Source organism: Lithobates pipiens, unplaced genomic scaffold, assembly GCF_037356315.1.
Source record: "Lithobates pipiens isolate NorthernLeopardFrog02 unplaced genomic scaffold, aLitPip1_a1.2 Scaffold_23, whole genome shotgun sequence".
NCBI classification, from domain to species: Eukaryota; Metazoa; Chordata; class Amphibia; order Anura; family Ranidae; genus Lithobates; species Lithobates pipiens.
In genome coordinates, this window is record NW_027507785.1 from 290,254,625 (window position 1) to 290,278,317 (window position 23,693).

The 23,693-nt window shown below is 42.7% G+C and overlaps 1 protein-coding gene across 1 annotated transcript; it reads right to left on the reverse strand.

Moving 5' to 3' along the window:
* On the reverse strand, positions 1–20,816 carry LOC143926514 (cytochrome P450 4B1-like). The gene is made up of 12 exons (XM_077450306.1): positions 20,549–20,816; positions 14,401–14,545; positions 14,269–14,313; positions 12,824–12,951; positions 11,404–11,528; positions 8,402–8,553; positions 4,445–4,551; positions 3,606–3,796; positions 1,470–1,603; positions 1,317–1,381; positions 1,023–1,105; positions 1–252 (listed from the first exon to the last, which is right to left on the reverse strand). The coding sequence occupies exons 1-12, from the start codon at positions 20,738–20,740 to the stop codon at positions 63–65; spliced, it is 1,557 nt and encodes a 518-aa protein (XP_077306432.1). The 5' UTR covers positions 20,741–20,816; the 3' UTR covers positions 1–62.
* Between the last annotated feature and the right edge of the window lie 2,877 nt (positions 20,817–23,693).

The following is a 23,693-nucleotide window of genomic DNA, read 5'->3' on the forward strand; positions in this document are numbered from 1 at the left end:
TTCCTTGTGTTTTCATTTAATTTCTAAGAAATTTACAAAAAGGACTACCAGTTTAAAAAAAATTACACATCTCTCTTTTTGGAGGGATCTATTTTCTTCAGGTTCAGGTGTATTCCATTTAAGGACCGTAGGACTAACTGGGGCAGTATTAAGGGTTCCTTTTCTTTATCTGGGTATAATTCAAACCTCTGTAATGTCAGTGCAAGGGCCACCTTCATCTCATTCATAGCAAAATTCTGTCCAATACAGTTTCTGAAAAGAGGAATAAATAGGTGTTAGATTTTTGTAATACTGTGGTACTATTGAAGTATTGTGTGTGCTATTTGTACAACTGTAAATTTTAAAAAGTTAAGCTGTGTATTAAAAAAGGGACCCAATTATAAATATTTTATTCAATTAAGCCCTCTTAGCCCTTGTACACACGTTCGGAGATTCCGTCGGAATGTTTCCTATCGGACCGTTTTGTCTGATATTGCAACTGTGTGTGGTCTGCATCGGACTGTTTCCGTCGGAGTATCCGACGGACCAAGTTTTCCAACTTGCCGGTAACATTTTCTGACAAAATGCTCCTATACCATCCGATGGCCTCAGTGGCTGGATGGATCCAGTTGTGGAGGTTTTTAAAATCCAGCATGGATCCCTCCTGGAGCTCCTCAGAGCACATCTTCACTCGTGGCCAACACTTTAGACACTGGCAAAAAAACTGATGGGCTCCTGGAAGGAGGAGGGGTTATATAGGGAGTGAACTTCCTTGATTGGGTATACCAGTGTCAACACCTGAAGGTGGCCCATAACCCATTAAGTAATTACTTAGGCTCTGTGTCTTATGATGAACGATAAAGAAAGGATCCTTCAACCCTCCCCTTTGGGAAGAAGAGCAATTGAGCTAAGTTTTCAAATGTTGTAGACCGACTGTCCTCTCCCCCCAGAGCAGTCAGCTAGATTGGGCAACAGTCCTGTACATGGGCAGCTCATGTGATAAAAGCATATATTTAAGAGAGAGTTTGCTGTAGCAGCAATACCTTGATCCAGCTGAGAAGGGGAGAAAAGCATGAGAATGTCTCTTGGAGGCATTTTCTGGTGAAAACCTCAATGGATCAAATACCTGAAAACAAGGCAGACAGTTATTGTCCCAGGAAAGACAGCTGTGCCCCTAATAGAAAAACATTTCCACAACTTTCTTATATTTAAAAACAAACAATTGTCTGCAGTCATTTTCACCCATGAAATATGAACCAAAGTCTGCTTTCTTTGGCCACTGGGTGGCGCTGTTCTGTTTGAGTATGACACAAAGATACCAAAAAAAAGATAAGTACCTCTGGATCGTCCCACAAGCTAGAGCATCTGTTGATAGCAAATAAACTAAGCAGAATATTAATACCTGTGGAGACAGTACGGACATAAATTATTTTTCAGGTATTACAGTTTCAAGCTGAAATATTGTGGAGAAAAGAAAAACAATTGCTGACCTTTAGGCAGGCTCCGACCATCACAGAATGTGATTGGTGAGGTAAGTTCACGAGCTATTCCTGGCACAGGTGGATACAGTCGCATGCTCTCCTTAATACACATAGTGGTGTACGGCATCTTACCCAGATCATCCCTGATCACATACACAAAGCATGCACTTTTTATGGCAAATAAAAACTCTTTACTTATGTATATACACATCTCTTAACTCTCTCTCTCAATGTATATATATAAATATATATAACTTGTGTTGGGCCCCTAATCTACTGCTGTGTGCCAAAGGTCCCAACACCACCCTCAACTCCCGGTATGTTTTCTATTCCCTGGAAGGAAAAGAGGATGGATCCCTGGTGCCGCACATCTATGGAGTCCTATGGTGGTATGAGAGAGACAACCTCAGCCTGGGCTCCCGCCAGGCCATGCCCCCAACCAATGTTTTGTGTTCCGTACCTATCAGACCTGCAGCATGGAGACAAGCAAAGTGCTCCGAACTCCTTCCCAGCTCTGTATTGCAAGTCTAGTCATCAGGCAGTAGGCAAAGATGACGGGCAGCAGTTGAGTGTGCCCACCAACACTCCAATTTTCCCCTGGCATGCAATGTTATCATGCACACAGAGTTTGTTGGGGGGGGGGGGGGTTGAGATTGCAGCGATTTTAAAATGACTGCTTGCTGGCAGACTCTGGAGGGGGGTGTGTGGGTACTGGCCACTATCTGCAGATCCAAATTATAGGCTGCTGTTGTCAAGTTAGTCTGTTGCAGTTACATTCATTTTTAACCGCTAAAGGACCAGCCGCTGCAGTTATACTGCGGCAGGTTTGCTCCACTGCATGAATTCACCGTTAGTGCATGGTGGCTCGCGCAGGCGCAGCGGGAGCTTGGCCATGAGTCGGACAGACACAATGTCCGCCGGTGGACAATCGCATAATACAGAGGCAGAGTGGGGATCTGTCTTTGTAAACAAGGCGGATCCCCATTCTGACAGGGGACATGTCAGAGATCTACTGTTCCCAGTGATCGGGAACAACGATCCCTGTCATTTCCCAGGCAGCCCCCCCCCCCCTCCACAGTTAGAACCCACCCAGGGAACACAGTTAACCCCTTGATCGCTCCCTAGTGTTAACCCCTTCCCTGCCAGTGTCATTTTTACATTGATCAGTGTATTTTTATAGCACTGATCAATGTAATAATGTCGCTCGTCCCCAAAAAGTGTAATTTGGGGTCAAATTTGTCCACCGCAATGTCGCAGTCTCGCAAAAAAATTGCAGATCGCCAGTATTACCAGTAAAAACAATAAAAAATAAATAAAAGTCCCTAAATCTATGTGATAGTTTGTAGACATGATAACTTTTGCGCAAACAAATCAATATATGCCTACCGATTTTTTTTTTTTACCAAAAATATGTATAAGAACATATATTAGCCTAAACTGATGAATAAATTTGTTTTATATATATATATATATATATATATATATATATATATAATATTTTTTTTTTATTTATTTTTTTGATACGTTATACCAAAAAGTAAAAAAAAAAATTTTTTTTCAAAATTGTTGCTCTTTGCTTGTTTATAGCGCAGAGGTGATCAAATACCACCAAAAGAAAGCTCTATTTGTGGGGAAACAAAGGATGTCAATTTTGTTTGGGTACAGCGTAGCACGAGTGCGCAATTGTCAGTTAAAGCGACGCAGTGCCGTATCGCAAAAAATGACCTGGTCATTAAGGGGGTAGTGCTGACATTAAGGGGGCAAATCCTTCCGATCTTTAAGTGGTTAATTGCACCCTAATGTCCCTTAGAAACATACCCAAAAGCATATGCGTTAACCATCTGTGCCTTGCAGTGCATCACCAACAAGGTCATTGCCCAGTTTTAGGTGCATGTAGGTGCATTGGTAGCCCATTCAAAATAAATGGCCTGCCTTAATAAAAAACGTATGTTAACCTCCAACATACTTAACATTAATGTGCATGCAATAAAGCACCACACAAGCGTGAAGGTGCCCTAAACATTTTTGATACCTCTCTCTCTCTGGCTTGTATTGTTGTCTGTGGCTCTGTTGGGAAGATAACCCCCTCTTTCAATAATCCTGGTGTAATGCTACACAAGTTAAAAATATAAAGAAAATTCTCACCATTCCACAGTCTTCCGGTCTCCCAGGACCTCTCTGATCTCCTCTCGACATTTCTGTTGGTGTTCAGGGTATTTGGCCATACAATATAATGCCCAAGAGATCCCACTGGCCGTTGTATCATGTCCTTCAAACATGAACGTGTCCACCTCTGCACGCATGTCCTCATCAGACAACCCCTGACCTTTCTCATCCTACATAAAATAAAATATCTTATATAATAAGGATAAATGATTTGTATCATACAACAGACTTCCGGTTAGCAATGCAGCTGCAAGATAAAGCTAGTCACCACAGATCTTTTTTGGTTCACATGGTTCTACTCACACACCTTAGTAAGATAATAACATGTTTTAACATATTAATTTAAGTAATGCAAAATATAAAAGAGAAAAAATATATATAAAGTGAGCAAGTGATTGTGGTACAAAGGAAAACACAGTCTGTATACCACTAAAGAAAATGAATGATAAAAAGTCCTGAAGGGATCATAGAACATAATCCAATTATTGCATGCAAGTAAAGTGAACTCTTGACAAAGACACCACCAGCAGATGTGCACCTCTACCACATGAATTACGCGCTTACCGAAAGGCAAGCTTAACAAGCCTTTAATGTTGATCTGCATCCGGGCCTGTATCCAACAGCAGCTCACAGGAGTTGGGCAGAAGGTGAACCATGTAAGCTCAGATCATCAGACATTCAAGATTTATCATCGACTGTTTAACATTCATTTTTTTAATTATTTAGTAGGTATAGCACGGTATTTTCCTATTTTCATTTTAGCAATGCCTCCCTACATTAGACAAGTGCAGATAATAAAAATAGGTCCCCTAACCTACCTTAGCACAGAGAAGAATGTCAAGAAAATCCAGATGTCTCTTCTGAAGGATCTTCTCCAGCTCTTTCTCCTCCTTGAGAGATTCTTTCCTTTCTTTAATGACTTCATCTAGTAAGAAAAGAACCATATATAAGGAAATATTGCAGAATACAAAGTTACCTGAAAACAACCATCCACCAACTATGCACCAATGTAGTGTAATATTCATCTCTTGCTGTTTGAAAGTCTTGGGTCCTTTGGCTTGCATTGCTAAACCCTTGATGTTTGAGATTTCTTATAAATGGGATCCTGCAGACATGGAAAAGACATGGTGAAGAAAGTAGTGGAGTAATAAAACAGCCCCCCTCCCACATTATAAAATTCCATGTATTAAAATGTTCCAATCCATGCACAGAAACAACAAAGCCAGCGGTGGTCAATCTCCAGTGTGGCCCCTGACATCACCAAACATTCGCAAATAATGCTCAGTGTAGATAATGCTGCAGAGGAGTGTTAGAGATTTTAGGTTCAATAATTCTTTAATAATCATTTTCTTATCAAAGTATATGCAATTATAGACTGTAAATTCAAAAAAGGAACAGGGCCAGGAGTCCGACAATGGGCTAGCTGGTCCAACAATGTTAAACACATTATAAATTTTACAGGTAAGAATAAAGCATTCTGTTTTGGTCGTGTAACACACTGGAGGTCCCATCCATATTCACAGTATAGAGCATGTAGTAAATCCATTACGGGTAACCTTCTCCTTGGACTGGGCACCCCTGTGAGAGCCTGCTGCGTCCAGTACCAGGGGAGAACAGACGTTAAAGCTAAATCTGCGACGGCGGACCTGACCAATAAGTCAAGGTCCATACGGAACCTTTAATATTCAGGGGTTGCAAATTGGTTAAACAGGATACCTGTAATTATGTAGGAAGGCCAAGAGAGGCCTAACAGGATAGGATAGAGAAGGGAAGGTGGGGGAAAGTAGTGGGGAGAATGGTAGAAGGAGGGGGGGGGGAAGAAATAATGGGAGGGGAGAGGGGCAGGGCAAAGAGACAGCGAGTCTCATATGAACTGAGAGTTTCGGTATCCAAGACACAGGGTCTTCAAGTGAGATTTGTTCAATTTCTCAGGTTGTTTTAAATGTTGAGATTCTATGTTTTCATTTGTCTGAAGTAGAGTAATGCCTCCATATACTCCAGGTGAAGAAGAAGTTTGCCTGTTTATCCAGTACCTGTGCTAGAGATTTTAGACATGATATAGAAAATGGTAAGAGGCTGCAGACATACTACTGTAAGGAGTGGTTGGTGACTGAGGACATGCTGCTCTATAGATGTTGCTAAAGATGATTGCTATTACAGTCCCCTTACAAATCCATGTTCCCATATTTGTGCTATCTACATCTCTCTCTGTTGCCTCTGAGATTTCTATGTTTTTTCTGCCAATTAAAGTCTATTGTGTTTTGTGTGTTTGTATTGCTGTGTAACTCTGTAACTGTATTAAGCCTTTTAAAAAAAAAAAAAAAAAAAAAAAAAATGTATTAAGCCTTATGTTTGTACAATGCAACTCTTTGTTAAAGAGGGATTCCACCAAAAAAAAATATATTAAAATCCAGCAGCTATAAATACTGCAGCTGCTGACTTTTAATAAATGGACACTCACCTGTCCCGGGTTCCAGCGATGCCGGCAGCCGAGGCCGATCGATCGCTCGGCTCTCGGCTGCTGCAGTCACCATTCTAGGTGAGGGAATCAGGAAGTGAAGCGAATCGGCTTCACTTCCCGGTTCCCTACTGCGGATGCGCGAGCCGCGCCGCGCAATAGGAAATATCCGCGCTGTCACTGGGACCCGTGTGTGTCCCAGCAGACAGCGCGGCAGGGCAGGAAATGGCGTAGACTCCCACGGGAGTCTATGCCCGGAAGTGGGTGAAAATACCTGTCTTTGACAGGTATCTCCACCCCCCTCCCCCCTGAAAGGTGTCAATTGTGACACCGGAGGGGGGGAGGGATCCGATCAGCGGAGGTTCCACTTTAGGGTGGAATCCCGCTTACAAAAAAAAAACAAAAGATGCCACATTTGAAATTCAGTTCAGCAACATAAACTATAAAAGAGAAAAGTCAATAGACAGCACTGAAAAAAAAGAATGTGTAAAAGAAATACACCAACCCAGTTTAATAAATATATAGTTTAAGGTGCCCCTAAAAACTGACCCAGTGCTTCAGATGTGGATATGGCTGTGTATGGCCTAAGCCATTGCTACTCCAGCAACGTCCCCTGACGTGTTTCGCCACGCCTAGCGGAGCTTGGTCACAGAGGTTTCACTTTTATCTTGTAGCGGAACGCCCGCCGAGCACGGCGATACCGGGGTTATGGCAGCTAGGTGCTGCTATAACAACGATATCCGTCCTCAAAGTGAGGACGTATATTGGAGTGCGGCAGCCCGGAAGTGGTTAATAAATATGTTTCATTCACTGGCCCTAAGTATTCACCTAGGCATAGAAAAATACTCAAGGACCACACTTGAGTTGCCTTATAACAAGTAAGTTGAACACGGCTAGCTATGTTTCTGTTACTTATGTGATTTCTAGCTGCTGGGGCCTGGTGGCTACACAATAAGTACCAAGTAGCTGTATTGAGCCCTAGGGCCACAGGTTGAGAACCAAGACACCAAGCACATCTTAATGTTTATGCACAGATACAAAGCAGGGATAACCAAACACACAGATCATGTTAGCACTGAAATCTACTTTTATCATAATACCTATCAAAAGTACCCCCTAAGTGAACAGGAGATTTGCTTCCCATGACAACATTGGTTCACTGCAGAGATGAATGGCAATTTCAGATTTAGCAAAATGCATCAATGACAGCATGCACATGCACTTTGTCAGCACAGGGTGTCACTAGAAAGAGTGAAAACTTGCAGAGGCAGGGGAGCAGCAAAGCATGGCTTTTCAGGACATAGTAAAGATAAGTAAGCAGAATAGGGGCTCTTCTTTTCACATGTACTTTTGGATTTAGGGGACACTGTGCTGATATGGCCTTGGATGAAAACACAATCAACTGGTGTTTCCATGGCAGGGACAGAGCTAAAAAAAAAATGTATCACACAAAATGTGTTGTGGTGCTGCAGTGATTTGTGGCCATAGTGAAAAGCAGATATCTTAAAGAACATGGTGTATTGAAGCACACCTTTTAACATAGATATGCGCATAGGTGTGTTCAGCCTATTGCATTGGGGTGTGCACCCAAAGCTTAAACACACATGCGCAGTAGTGCAGTGGATGGTGTCAGCAGAGCTGTGTATGGTGGCAGTAGTTTTTTGTGTTTATTATTTTATTTTGTTATTATTGTTTACAGTTTTATTTTTTTTATTATTTCTTTACATCATTTTTTTTATCATAACTTTTTTTTACAATTTGTTAGGAGCCCCATCAAGGGGCTTTGGTGACATAGCAGAGAAAGGGACTGAGGACAGAGATTCCCCAGTTTCTTTCTCTGTAGCCTCAGCTGCCACGGAGGTAGGAGTGTTCACACAGGACGATTAGCCTATGCGCATGCCTATGCATATGTGATAAACAGGGACTGTAAATGATGAATTGTAAATTGTAAATTATGAATTGTAAGTACAGAAGTACTTTAGGAGTTGAATAAGGTAACTTCTGCTCTTTGAAAAGTTACATAGACAACACTAAACAGTTCAGCAGTCTTCTAGTAGTGACTTCCTTTGCAACTCTGCATTTGGTCGCATAACATTTCACAGCTACAATAAAAGTGAATGAAGGAAGGTCTGAATAGTGAATTATCTCCACTTAGAGCCACCAGTCCGATTAATAATAATATATAATATAATAATAATTATTTGTACTGGCCTTCCCTGGGCAGGATGAATGTAACAAATTTGTCTATCTATTCTATCCATACAAAACAGTAAGGTAAATGTTATCCAATAACTATCCAGTGGAATTGCAGACTGACCTGTGTGCTGATGTGCCGTCTTTAGAGCTCTTCTGAAGCGGAATCCATGAGGACTCAGATGGAACAGGAAATCGCTGTGGTAGGGTAGGCAGGTGAATCTATAATCCACCAGGTAGGAGAGGTCATATACTGCCTTGATATAGGCACTTTCACTAGGGAGAAAATAAGCACACACAAATGAAAGCCCAGATTTAAAATGCTTCACATTTTAATGAGCTTCTCTATTGCTGAATGACATAAAATATATATCTTGCCTTACTTATAAATAAAAACCCACTTACCATGCATAGTATATGCATTATATGAAAGAGGGTCATAATATTTAGCCTCTGGTTTTGTGCTAGCTAAGCGCATTTATAAGACTCTGCAGCTTGGGCTCCTGATTGTTGAATTGTACATTGCATTTCTACAACAGATCCCTAGTTTGATGAAACCACACTAAAGCCTTGTACACCCAATCAGATTATCGTACGAATATTCATCCGTTTTTTGTTGCATGATAGTCTCATATCGAAAGTGAAGAGGTTACTCAACAAATGAAAATTTTCGTGCGACAAAATTCATCATCAGAAGTGATGTTAATATGTTAAAATGTTTTCAATGTATTCTTTTGTTTCTGAGCATGCGTAGTCTTGACCATATGATTTTTTTTTCAGATGAAAACTGTACTAATTAAAACGAAAATCGGACGTTATGTCCCACATTTTGGGAGAAATATTCCAATGGGGACATTAGTTCTGGTAACCTGGTAGGCCCCAAGGAATTTCCTTAATTTTCAAGAATTTCCTCTCACTGCCCGTTTGGCTATGGGACAGGAAGTTAAGGGAAATCTCCGCAGTGGGACACAGATTGCAAACAAAATCTCACACAAAATCTGACAGGGGTTATAGCCCTCCCCTACTCTAAAAAAAAAAGTACAGTTCTACTTTAAATTGTCTAACATGTATTAGAACAGTGACTACCTGAAAAGACCAAGGGATTTATATAATAAACTGATAAAATGTAGACATATCTGGGCCAACTTACAGAGGCAAAGTTTGCACCACAACACAAAGAGAAAGGGGAAACCTAACATTTTTCAGTTGCCACCTGAAAGGAAGTAGAGTAGAAATCTCAAAGTGAAGACTCCTGTTATATAGGAGACTTCCTGCTCCTTTATAACTCAGGTTTACTTCCTGGCAGAGATTTACCAAACAGTGCCATCAACAGATTTTGTTGCACTTAACTTGACTTTCTATATTGTAGTTATCACTCTACAGAGTAAACATTCAAATTGTGAGGGATTTCCCATCACTAACTGGAAATGCATTTTGTGCAAAAGCTAATATACCTAAACTAAGCTTCTTTAATTTCTACAGGCCCAAACACTGACCGACTTCAGAGCCCGTAGTAGTTATTATTAATTGCTATATCCAGCCCTCAAAAATTCCATCCGCCTGCTCGCATTTTGTGGAATTTAGTGCAGGGCGAGTGAGGAGCAGAGGCAGACCAGGCTGACAGTTTCCCGGCTGATCACCTTTGGCAGAAGCGGTGCCGGCTTTTTTTACAGGACATCAGAGCAGCCCGGAAGGGGGGTTCCCTTACCCCCCCCCCTCGGGCCGCTTTGATGTCCTATAAAAAAAGCCTGCCTCTCTTCTGCCAGAAGCGATCAGCCAGGAAACTAAGCAGCAGGACCCGACTGCCCTGGGGCCGCTTTGAGCTGAGCCGAGGCTGCAGCGCTCCCCTCCCTCTCTCTCTTTCCCCTCCTCTTGTGTATCACACACACAACAGGCATATCCCGATGTGTGTCACGGAGCTGGGTCTGTGTTCGGTGGAGCTGTAACAAGGTCCTGCCCACCTAGACTGGCTCATGTGATAGTAGATGGAACACTGTCATTTCATGAGATAATTTACAAGGGCGTGTTTAGGGGCGGACCAGGATAGGTCTGCGCTGAGTGATTATCAGCGCAGCCCCCCAGAGGATGCTCACCCAGAACCATCAGGGATGGCCACCAATGATGACCACCAGCTATGCCACCCAGGACCACCAGGGATGCCAATCAGTGCCAATAAATGGTACCAATCAGTGCCTATGCATGATGCCAATCAGTGCCCATCAGTAATGCCTGCCAGTGCCTCCTCATCAGTGATGGCTATCAGAGGCATCTATCAATGTCCATCAGTGCCACCTATTAGTGCCCATCAGTGTTGCCTGAGTGCCCAGTGCCACCTATAAGTGCCCATCAGTGCTGCCTATCAATGTCCATCAGTGCTGCATATCAGTGCCACCTATCAGTGCCCATCAGTCCTGCATATTAATGCCCATCATCAGTGCCCATTAGTGCCACCTCATTCATGCCCATCAGTGAAGGAGAAAACTTACTTATTTTTTTAAAATTTTCTAACAGAAACAACGAAAACCTTTTTTTTATGTGTTTAGCAAAAAATAAAAACCCCAATAGTGATCAAATACCACCAAAATAAAGCTCTATGTGTGAGAACAAAATGATAAAAATGTTGTTTGGGTACAGGGTTGCATGACCGCGCAATTGTCATTTATAAAGCGACAGCGATGAAAGCTGAAAATTGGCTTGGGAAGGAAGGGGGAAAGTGCCCAGTATTGAAGTGGTTAAATTATCAATAAATATGCATAGCAATGCAAGCAACAGCACAAAATATATTTAAAAACATGAAAAAAAAATTATGGGCAAAGTGTAACATTATGCAGCCTTTCACTAGTAATACTATTCTGTTGACAGTTGATCCTGCCAGTGGACCCTATTCATTCAGCAGTGTAATCACACAGAATTGTCACCCCATGGGTAGGGTAGTCTTCAAGGCATATGTAGTTTTAAATGAATGTTGTGGGGGGGGGGGGGGAACGACAAAAACGGATGTGTCAAAGTTATTCAAAGAATGAATTAAATAAAAAATTGTTTTGCCTATGGTTCTATTACAATGTGTTTTATTGTGTTTAATGTCTTAAATAATGGAAACTGACAATGGAATTCCTTAATACTGACCTGTCATTCTGGCAGTTGCTATGGTAACTGAAGGCACATTTCATGATGGAGTCCAGAGTCATGAGGCTGACGTGGTGGAAGAGTTCCACTGTCTTCTTATCTGGGATGATATGCTCCCATTTATCCTGAAATAACAAAAGACTATGAAAAGAACATACAATTATATAGAAAAATATTACAGCTGTGAGGCATTCTGTAGAAATTATAAGCTTTATGTTTCAATCATGATGGGCGATGCAGACACTGTGAGGCTGATTTATTAGGAGCTGAGAATCTTCACACAACACATGATAAACAACAGATATTCAATTATGTAAAACAATGATTCTTGTTTACTTATTTTATTTGCAGAAGACTGGGTATTTATTCAACATGAACAAGAATTAGCTTTTCCCCGTATCCTCCTCTGATGTCATAGTGCAGGGCAGGGAGGATTCTGTAGGAGCTGCCAGGAGAGGTGCTCTGTCACTTATAAACACAGAAGATGGGCTTCTGCATTTACAAATGACAGCAGTAAGAACAGGGCCAGTGCTGGACATGGCAGAATTGAGTTCCATCACATTCCGATGAAAAAAAGCCCTTGTTATTTTATATAAGTATATATATTCAATACCTGGCCAATCCCTATGTAAGCAGAGAATCGCTGCAGTAGCCTCTGCTATCCTGCGGGTCCTATGCCAAGGGGCTGTCCTGCCATTTATTGATGACAAGGAGTTGCCCAGGTGTCATTCATAGAAGGCCTTCTACTTTTCTCAATAAACACAAAGCATTCTCAAATTGAATGAGGTGAAGACTGTGATGTCATTGTCCCTCCTCTCCACCTTATCCAGTTAGAAAATGCTTTGAATTCACTGAAAAAAATAGAAGGCAGTAAAAGGTGTGTTAATACAACGCAAAGCAATGCAGGGCACTGCCATTGCAACTGTAATTTGGGGTTCCATTTATTTAGAATGACACCCCAATACACACTACAATAGATGCTGATGGACTCATATTGAAGCAGGTTGCAAAGAAAATATGCTACTGTGTGTTATGGTGCGCTATATGAAAGAAAAAGGGGCAGGCCTGGATTTCATTCCATCGCCATGTGTTGGCAGCTCATTCTAAATGAATAAGCTCCCTTAATGCAAGACACATTAACATTACAAATACCACGTGTTAATGTGTGTACAGTAACACACCACAATGGAACATGCAGGTGTATGTAAATTTAATCAAAATAGGACAATTGGCATTAGCGGGAAATATAATTGAATTCAACCAAACCCATCTTTCTTTTTCTAGTTTTAGAGAATATAAATTTGCAAACAGATGACTGAAATGGTGGAATCTATCTGTGATTATTGTTTATTGTTATGTGTATCGCCAGTATTGTACACACTAATTTCAGCATACTTTTTATTGCAAGATGTGTAATTACCAGCATGACATTCACACAGTCCGACATGAGCCTGACGTACGGCTTCAATACATCATAATGGAAGGCGGGAGTCAGCAGCCTGCGGTGCTGGAACCACTTCTGACCTGATAACACCAGCAGCCCTTTACCTGAGTGATAAAAAGATTATTAAAGATTTTGAAATAAAAAATAATTTTAGAAGTCATTGAATGACATTTATAGAGTTGTACAAGTATTTATGTCGCCCCCCATTACTTTTCCCTTTATTAAGCACATGTGCAATATTCAATTTATATGTACGTTATATTTTGTGCATCATTAATTTGAACATACTTTGCAAAGGTCCTCCCCCACTGCGCTCAGCCATTCTCTTACTTAAAAAATGCATATAGCCCTAGTCTGATCTCTTTATCAAAACCTCTTCTGGCACTGGTAACCTAGAGTACAGAGGGGTTAAAACGCTGTAAAAAAACGCCGCAAAATCGCTGTGAAAAACGACGCAAAAAACTCTTTAAAATTCTGCGATTTTCTGCCTGAAAATGCTATGCTCAGGTGTGAATGGAGCCTTACTATTAGACTTACAGAGGAATGATGTGAGCCTTAGGGTAGACGTACAGGAAGAATTGGTATGAGGGTTGCAGGGAAGATTAGCGTTAAGCCTCATACACACGATCAGAAATTCTGCCAGCAAAAGTCGGATGTGAGCTTTTGGTCAGAAATTCTGACCATGTGTATGCTCCATCGGACTTTTGCTGGCAGAATTCCAGCCAGCAAAAGATTGAGAGCAGGTTCTCTATTTTTTGGTCGGAAAATGTTCAGATCGAAAATTCCGATCGTCTGTACAAATTCCGATGCGCAAAATTCCTGCGCATGCTCGGAAACAATTTGACGCATGCTCGGAAGCATCGAACTTGCGTCACCGCGTTCTTGACGGTCGAAAGTTCAGATAACTTTTGTGTGACCGTGTGTATGTAAGACTATAAAGAGGCCAGTAGCCAATAGCTTTCGTCTCGTAATTTATTCGGAGCATGCATGGCACTTTGTGCGTCCAATCTCACATTTTCCGTCGGAAAGTCCGACCCTGTGTACAGGGCATTAGAGTTACTGTTAAGGTACAGGGTGGATTAGTGTTATAGTTGGAAAAATAGATAGTGTTATTTTCACAGGTCAGGTTAGTGTTACGGTTGCAGAGAGGATTAGGGCTATTGTTAAGGTTACAGGAAGTATTAATGTTATTGGAACAGGGAAGATCGGACTGCTAATAAGGCAATACAGCCAGCCCTCCTGTACTGGGCCCGGACCCTGTCACTTCAAAAGGGGGGCCCAGGCACCTACTGAGCAGAAGGGCCAGCTGTAATGCCTTACTGCAGACACCGATCCTCTTCTGCCTTCCCCTGCTGCCTCCTCCGCTTCTTCCCTCCAGCTGTGTTGATTTGCTTTGTGTGTATTCAAATTATGTTACTTGCCAATCCATGGAGTAATGAAGTAATAGCCAAAATTATCCTTTGGATCTGCCAGGAAAAAGACACTACTATAAGAAGGCAGCATTGAAGTGAATATAACGTAATTCATTGAGTTTAGTGAATAGGAGCTCTTACCCTGTCTGGACAGAATGGCCTTCGCATAATCAGAGTGACAGATAGTCAAAGATGCAAAGAAATTCCCCAGCCATAATGGATAGGCGTAAGGGTACTGTTCGGCGTAACGCATGATGACGTCCATGTCTTTTCCATCACCATGGAACTAAGGTTAATAAAAATACACAACAGACCATACATTCTGAGTATCCACAACCGATTAATGTTAATGCAGATAAAATGTATGATTTAAATGTCCTCTGTCAGTCAGTAATGGTCAAAAAAATCTGTAACTTCCCACGTTGTTCAGCTCTGTGTGTGGGGGGCAGGTGGTGTAACTAGGGGGGTTATGGGAGCAACAGAGCTCGGAGTGGGCTACATCACTGTGGATCACTAGTTGTACAACTAGTAAGGGGGTGGGGCAATGGCACGGAGTGTACAGAATTACAAGCTCTGAATTGTTGTCACCCCACCATACTATGTTTCCATATAAAGATAGAAGTGGGTGGGTCACAAGAGTATGTCCTTTATTTTGCAAATCGTTTGACAAGCCAGTCAGATCCTGTATATTTGTTTCAGCTATGCAGTGTTCTGTTTGTTCAGTAAGAAGAAATATCCATGGTAAATGGATATATAGGGCATCAGAAAATCATAGTGGTAATTTCAAGGACACCGAAGACGCTATTCAGTCGTGACCTTGTAGGCAGGTGCAGTCTCCTGTCTCCACTGTAAGTGACAGTCACCCACAGTGGCAATGCAGGGGGAGAGGAATTCATGGGGAATAGGGTACTGCTATGGTTTCCTAAGTCACTGGAGCAAACATCTTAGGTGTGGCCAAGTCTTTTGAAGGCCCATGTCCATGGGTTTGGTGTGCTCTTTGCGAGTGGGTAAAGTAGGGAAAGGTACCCCATCTAATAGGGACAGTACTAGCGAAAGGGAAAGCATGGGGTTGCATATCTCTGGATACATTTCTGGTTTGGTACTCGAAGGCCAGGCTGCATTCTGTCCCCTCTCAACAGAGACGCTGTTGGTTTGGCTGGAACCTACTTATTCACGTTACTGGAAACTGTAGGTGTGCCCGGCTGGTTAGCTGTCCCACCAGGTTTGTTGTTAACTGTTGCTGCAATACTTCAATACAAGTTTCATATTGCACCTAACTGTGTGAATTATTGCCACCGCACCACGCTGCACCCCACTTACAACCTCAACCACTTGATCCCTGGAAGGATTTACCCCCTTCCTGACCAGAGCATTTTTTGCGGTTCTGTACTGTTCTGGACTTTCTGCGTCACTTTAGCTGACAATTGCGCGGTCGTGCAACATTGTATCCAAACAAAATTGACGTCCTTTTTTTCCCACAAATAGAGATTTATTTTGGTGGTATTTGTTCACCTCTGCGGTTTTAATTTTTTTGCACTATAAACAAAAAAAAGAGCAACAATTTTGAAAAGAAAACAAAGATTTTTTTTAACTTTTTGCTATAATAAATATGCACAAAAAATATATAAAAAAAAACAAATTTCTTCCACAGTTTAGGCCAATATATTTGTTTAAAAAAATTGCAATAAGTGTATATTTATTGGTTTGCACAAAAGTTATAGTGTCTACTAATAGGGGATAGATTTATGGCATTTTTATTATTATTATTTTTATTTTTTTACTAGTAATGACAGCGATCTGCGTTTTTTATCGGAACCGCGACATTGTGGCGGACTCATTGGACACTTTTGACACTATTTTTGGACCATTGTCATTTATACAGCGATCAGAGCTACCAATAGCCACTGATTACTGTATAAATGACACTGGCATGGGAAGGGGTTAAACACTAGGGGCGATCAAGGGGTTAAGTGTGTCCTCGGGGAGTGATTCTAACTGTGGGGGGGATGGGCTCACATGACAGATTACTGCTCCCAATGACAAGGAGCAGTAGATCCCTGTCATGTTGCTAGGCAGAACAGGGAAATGCCTTGTTTACATAGGCATCTCCCCGTTCTGCCTCTCCTCGCTGCAATTGCGGGCCGTCGGTGAACATCGCGTACAGGTATGCCCATTTGCCTGCCTGTGCCATTCTGCCGACGTATATGTGTGTGCGGCGGTCGGCAAGTGCTTAAAACAGAGAATGCGGGGTTTTTGCTAACATGTTCAAGGTAATGTTGTGGTGATTTATTATGCCTTATTAAAATACATGTGATAGGAGCTATAGACCATAACAAATACAGCAACAACAGATAACAAGGACACATTATCAGATTGAAGACATCCCTGAAATCATAAGCAGAGTTCAAACTTCAGACCCCTGATAAGTTTATAGATTACAAATATTACTGCTCTCTAAGTAAAGCCTAGTACACACTATTTTTTTCCAGTTCAACTCAGTGGGCTGAACGAAAAATACTAAAGAGCTCAGGAAGAGTAGCTGTACTAACAAATCAATATTAGTACAGCGATCTACCCCATTGAGCAATTGTTTTTCCCACCATAAGACACCGGCCAATGGCCAAGAGCGCTGATGAGGTGTCGATCTTTTTTGGTCATGCCCCTTCGACAGAAGCCAGCTGAACGGCCGGCTTCAGACAGACCAGCTGCCAGACACATGGGTCAAATGTCAATAGAAACTAGCCGATGCCCTTAACCAACAAAGATCAAGTGTCTATAGATGCCAAGTGCCCCATGCGCAGCTCAATATACATTCCGGCACAGATCCTATTTGCTGGGATGAATGAACTCCTGTGCATGCATCGGAGGGACAGCACCCCATGTTGGCCAACCAGGATGGCTGCAGGCTGGCACCCAGAAAAGCTGTGTAGAAGATGCCTGCGCTGGTGAGGGACCTCAGACTGTTGAAGCAGAGGTAAGTATTGCTGACTTTAATTCTGCTTTAAGAAGACTGTAAACAGTGAGGTGTGATGCTAAACATACTGAAAATTAGGTTTTAGAAACACATGCACTTTAAAGCATAAGTTCACCTTTGGATTATGTTACATGTTCCACATGCTTTACATGTACTGGTATGGCAACATATGATTCATCAACATAGCATGCCCTATCTTCCGGCCTTGTAGGCATCACCTACTTGGCCAGAGCCGGTAAAGATGCCCTTGCCACTCCACATGAATCAGTCATGCCGAGGCCTAGTCTAGCGCCTCGGCATAAGGTCACCATGAGCAGGTTTGGGGCCGCGGCCAAGAGAAAGAGTGAAGACTGAGATAAAAGTAAGAGAATAGCAGAAAAGAAGCGGGGGTATCTTCTTACCACACCCACTGTCACAATTTGAAAACAGCGCAGCTATATGGGACTCTGTCCACATGGCCGCATCATTCATTTACAGTTTCTTGTGAATGAATAGACTACAAGTACCGTCATCCATTGGAGCTGACAGATTGTAGTTCCCAATGAACTACTAGGGTGCTGGTGAGAGCTCTCGTAGTCCATTGAGCTTCCTACACTAAAGTAACTGCCTGCCTATATTGGAGATACGGGCAGACAGCTATCCTGAGAGTCTGCAGGAGCAGGACATTACACCTGTGATCTGCTGATACCGGGTGCAATGCTCTGCAGGTTCCTTAGCAAAAAAATTATAAATGCACATTTTTTGCCTGCATTTTTTTTTAACAGTGAATTTAGCCGTTAACCACTTGCCGACCAGCGCACGACGATGTACGTCGACAGAATGGCACTGGCAGGCAAATGGGCGTACATGTACGTCCCTTTAAATTTGCCGCCCTGCCATCGGGAGCGCGCCGCCGGCGGCGCGCTCCCGCGCTGGTCGGGACCCCCGTGAGTCCGGTCACGGGACCCGCGGACTCGATCGCCGCGGGCATCCCCGCAATCGTCTCACGGAGCGGCCGAATGGAGGAAATGCCGTGTAAGCAACATTTCTCCATTCTGCCTAGCAACTAGTGACGCTGATCTCTGCTCCACGTGATGGGAGCAGAGATCAGTGTTCACTAAATGAAAGCCCAACCCCCCCACAGTTAGTAACAAACCCCTAGGAACACTTAACCCCTACACTGCCACCCACTGGTTAACCCTTTCACTGCCAGTGTCATTTACACAGGAATCACTGCATTTATATAGCAGTGATTACTGTATAAATGACAATGGTCCCAAAAATGTGTCAAAAATGTCCGATGGGTCCCCCACAATGTCGCAGTCACAATAAAAATCGCTGATCGCCGCCATTACTAGTAAAAAAAAAAAAAAATTATTAATAAAAATGCTATAAAACTATCCCTATTTTGTAAACGCTATAACTTTTGCGCAAACCAATCAATAATCGCTTATTGCGATTTTTTTTACCAAAAATATGTAGAAGAATACGTATCGGCCTAAACTGAGGGAAAAAAATGTTTTTTTATATATTTTTGGGGGATATTTATTATAACAAAAAGTTAAAAAAATGTGTTTTTTTCAAAATTGTCGCTCTATTTTTGTTTATAGCGCAAAAAAAAAAAAAACGCAGGAGTGATCAAATACCACCAAAAGAAAGCTCTATTTGTGGGAAAAAAAGGACGTCAATTTTGTTTGGGAGCCACGTCGCACGACCGCGCAATTGTCAGTTAAAGCGACGCAGTGCCGAATCGCAAAAAGTGGTCTGGTCTTTGACCAGCAAATTGGTCCGGTCTGAAAGTGGTTAAGCCACCAGTTTGAAAAATGCAGGTAAAGAAATCGAAAAATCAAGTATTTAAAATAATTACTTCAGTGTTTTATTTATACATGTTTTTTTTATACACTTGCAACGTCCCTTGCTAGAAAATTTGACTACTCTAAGAGCCGGTTCACACAGCGGGCGATGCGAGGCGACACGACTCGCCTCGCTCTCGCAAGTCGCCCCCGTTCTGTACAATGGAACCGTTCTGAGAGGAGCGACTCGAGTCGCTCCGACTCAGAAAAAAGGTTCCTGTACTACTTTTGGGCGACCTCGGGGCGACTTGCATTGACTTCTATACAGAAGTCACCTGCAAGTTGCTGCTGAGGTCGCGGCGAGGCAAGTCGGAGTCGCCTCGCCTCGCCTGCAGTGTGAACCGGCCCTTAGGGAGGCTTGTATTGAAATAAATGATCTAGCAATGGGGTCTCTTTAACCACTTGCCGCCCAGCCGCCACAGTTGTACTGCGGCAGAATGGTAAGGCTGGGCGAAACAATGTTATGTAATGTCGCTTCGCCCTGTGCCCCCCCCCCCCCCGAGTCAAAGCGAGTGCCCGATCTCGATCACCAACGGGCTCCCATGATTGCCGCTGAGACATGGAGAACCCGGAACTGTGTGTGTAAGCACACAGTTTCCGGTTCTCTGAGGGGAGAAGTGACAGATCGTCTGTTCATACAGAGTAGGAACAGCGATCTGTTATCTTCCCTGCACAGTTCCCATCCCCCTTCAGTTAGAACACACACTAGGACACACTTAACCCCTTCACTGCCCCCTAGTGGTTAACCCCTTCACAGCCAGTGACATTTTTACAGTAATTAATGCATTTTTAATCGCACTGGTCGCTGTATTAATGCCAATGGTCCCAAAAATGTGTCAAAATTGTCTGACGTGTCCACCATAATGTCACAGTCACGATAAAAATCACAGATCGCCGCCATTAATAGTAAAAAAAAAAAAAAAATTAATAATAAAAATGCCATAATTCTATCCCCTATTTTGTAGATGCTATAAGTTTTGCGCAAACCGATCAATAAATGCTTAATGCTTTTTTGTTTTTGCTAAAACTATGTAGAAGAATAGAAGAATCGGCCTAAACTGAGGAAAAAAATTGTTTTCTTATATGTTTTTGGGGGATATTTATTATAGCAAAAAGTAAAAAATATTACTTTTTTTTTCAAAATTGTCACTCTTTTTTTGTTTATAGCGCAAAAAATAAAAACCGCCGCGGTGATCAAATACCACCAAAAGAAAGCTCTATTTGTGGGAAAAAAAGGACGTAAATTTTGTTTGGGCTGAAACGTACGACTGCACAATTGTCAGTTACAGCGACGCAGTACCGAATCGCAAAAAGTGCTCTGGTCAGGAAGGGGGTAAAATCTTCCGGGGCTGAAGCGGTTAATTGTGCTGCAAAACAAAACACATTCAGAAAAAATGCAATTCCCCCTTCACTCTGAAAGAATTATGCCAGACATGCATACATACATTTTCCTTGCTGTACATTTACACACAAAACGTCTTACCTCGTGAGCATTGCCATACAACCAGTGACGTTTAGGACCTGGAAAAGAGCTAAATGCTCTGTTCAGCTCCCTCCATGTCACATACAGCTTGGAGGCTTTGAACAGAACATAGAGGAGGCAGAGCCAGGCAGTCCAATGGCACAGATCATTGAAGCTCAGAGACGGAAAGCCAAACAGTCCAGTGATAGCCATGACACATTCCCTGACAGGTGCAAACTGGAAAGTGAATGTGACAGCAGGAAGCTCCTGATATCAGGGACAAAGAACAGTGTACAGAGGAGGAGAGAGGATCAGAAGGCAAAGAGGTGGAGCTGAGCAAATGTATAATACTGTACAGCAGCTGGGAAGACCTCAACCGTAAACAGTAATGCACTTTATGGTCAATTACGGGGACTGCGCAATCTGGCACCAACATCTCTGATATACAGTGGGGAGGGAAAGTATTCAGAATTGTTGACATTTTTGCAGATTTATTAAAAAAGAAAAACTGAAATATCACATGTACCTAAGTATTCAGACTCTTTGCTCAGTATTTAGCAGAAGCATCTAATACAGTCATGAGTCCTTTTGGGAAAGATGCAACAAGTTTTTCACACCTGGATTTGGGGATCCTCTGCCATTCCTCCTTGCAGATCCTCTCCGGTTCTGTCAGGTTGGGGGGACAGCCATGTTTAGGTCTCTCCAGAGATGCACAATTGGGTTTAAGTCAGGGCTCTGGCTGGGCCATTCAAGAACAGTCACGGAGTTGTTGTGAATTCACTCCTTCGTTATTTTAGTTGTGTGCTTAGGGTCAGTCTTGTTGGAAGGTAAACCTTCGGCCCAGTCTGGGGTCCTGGGCACTCTGGAGAAGGTTTTCATCCAGGATATCCCTGTACTTGGCTGCATTCATCTTTCCCTCGATTGCAACCAGTTGCCCTGTCCCTGCAGCTGAAAAAAATCCCCCACAGCATGGTGCTGCCACCACCATGCTTCACTGTATGGACTGTATTGGACAGGCGATGAGCAGTGCCTGGTTTTATCCACACATACCGTTTAGAAGGCAAAAAAGTTCTATCTTGGTCTCATCAGACCAGAGAATCTTATTTCTCACCATCTTGGAGTCCTTCAGGTGTTTTTTTTTAGCAAATTCCATGCAGGCTTTCATGTGTTTTGCACTGAGGAGAGGCTTCTTTTGGGCCACTCTGCCATAAAGCCCCGACTGGTGGAGGGCTGCAGTGATGGTTGACTTTCTATAACTTTCTCCCATCTCCCAACTGGATCTCTGAAGCTCAGCCACAGTGATCTTTGGATTCTTCTTTACCTCTCTCACCAAGGCTCTTCTCCCCCGATAGCTCAGACGGCCAGCTCTAGGAAAGGTTCTGGTCATCCCAAACGTCTTCCATTTAAGGATTATGGAGGCCACTGGGCTCTTAGGAACCTTAAGTGCAGCAGAAATTTTTTTGTAACCTTGGCCAGATCTGTGCCTTGCCACAATTCTGTCTCTGAGCTCTTTAGGCAGTTCCTTTGACCTCATGATTCTCATTTGCTCTGACATGCACTGTGAGCTGTAAGGTGTTATATAGACGGGTGTGTGGCTTTCCAATCAGTATAATCAAACACAGCTGGGCTCAAATGAAGGTGTAGAACCATCTCAAGGATGATCAGAAGAAATGGACAGAACCGGAGTTAAATATGAGTGTCACAGCAAAGGGTCTGAATACTTAGGACCATGTGACATTTCAGTTTTTCTTTTTTAATAAATCTGCAAAAATGACAACAATTCTGTGTTTTTCTGTCAATATGGGGTGCCGTGTGAACATTAATGGGGAAAAAAATGAACTTAAATGATTTTAGCAAATGGCTGCAATATAACAAAGAGTGAAAAATGTAAGGGGGTCTGAATACTTTCCGTCCCCACTGTATATGAACTAAGCACAGACCAAAAAAACAGTAATGCATTTGTAATATGTACTGTCACATTTACATAAAATATAATGAGAATATTTATATATACAAGGGGATTTCAAGTCAAACCAGGACTTTTACGTTTATATAATAAAAGAACAAATTTCAAGGAGTGGAAACTGCATTTATTTTCCAACATATTCGCCTGCTACATTTATACACTTATCCCAGCGTTTAACCCCTTTGAGGCGGCTCTAATTGGCCTTTAAGAAGTCTGTCATTCCAGGAGGCGGTGGCGAGGCTTGTGACAAGTGACCACTGTGGTTAACTTTCACATGACCGGAAAACACCCAATCGTAAGAAACGATCGGGAGCTTTTTGTGAGCTGCCGGTCACTGTGGCGGGAGAGTGCTTTCAGCACAGCTCTACTGGTGATAATGCGCGCAAATAAGCTGCACCAAGATTTGTCAGTACGCCTGAACCATCCAAGGACAGCCTGCTTCTTTTCATCATCAGTGCACCACAAAAAGGATAATCTTGTGTGCAATTTCATGACAGGTTATGGTCAAATAACCAGGATCAGGTGTTCCCTGCACTGAATGTTCACAGGAATGACTGCTGTGGGCAGGGCTGGTGCAAGGATTTTTGACACCCAAGGCGAAACCTCATTTTGCCACCCCCTTGGCTCCACCCTGACTCCACCCCCTTTGCTCTGCCCATGTATACCCCACCATTTTAATGCAGCCTACCATCAAGGAATGTTTGCTTGCTTCCATTCATTCGGGAGTCGGGACACAGACACAGTCCTCCACCGCTACTGATGCTGAACACCAGTGGCCGGGTGCCCTAGGCAGCAGTGCACCCTAGGCAGATGCCTAGTGGTAGCACCAGCTTTGGCTGTGGGCTGGGAAGCAACATGGCTGGGATCGTCACAGACAGACGTACGGTCATCTTTGAAACATTTATGCCCCATACACACGATCGGAAATTCCGCCAGCAAAAGTCCGATGTGAGCTTTTGGTCGGAAATTCCGACTGTGTGTATGCTTCATCGGACAATAGTCTGTACCAAAATTCCTACGCATGCTTGGAAACAATTTGATGCATGCTCGGAAGCATTGAACTTAATTTTCTCGGCTTGTCGCAGTGTTGTACGTCACCGCGTTCTTGACGGTCGAAAGTTCAGAGTCAACTTTTGTGTGACCATGTGTATGCAAGCTAAGCTTGAGCGGAATTCCGGCAGAAAAGCCAAGTTTTTTCCG

What these genes read in the sequence shown, in the direction of transcription:
- LOC143926514 (XM_077450306.1), bottom strand. Translation starts at nt 20,740, where the DNA reads ATGGCTATCACTGGACTGTTTGGCTTTCCGTCTCTGAGCTTCAATGAT. An exon ending in GGCCATTCTGTCCAGACAGG is followed by an intron (nt 14,314 to 14,400) that starts GTAAGAGCTCCT and finishes TTTTCCTGGCAG; the next exon opens with ATCCAAAGGATAATTTTGGC. An exon ending in TGGTCGGAGCCTGCCTAAAG is followed by an intron (nt 1,382 to 1,469) that starts GTCAGCAATTGT and finishes CTGTCTCCACAG; the next exon opens with GTATTAATATTCTGCTTAGT.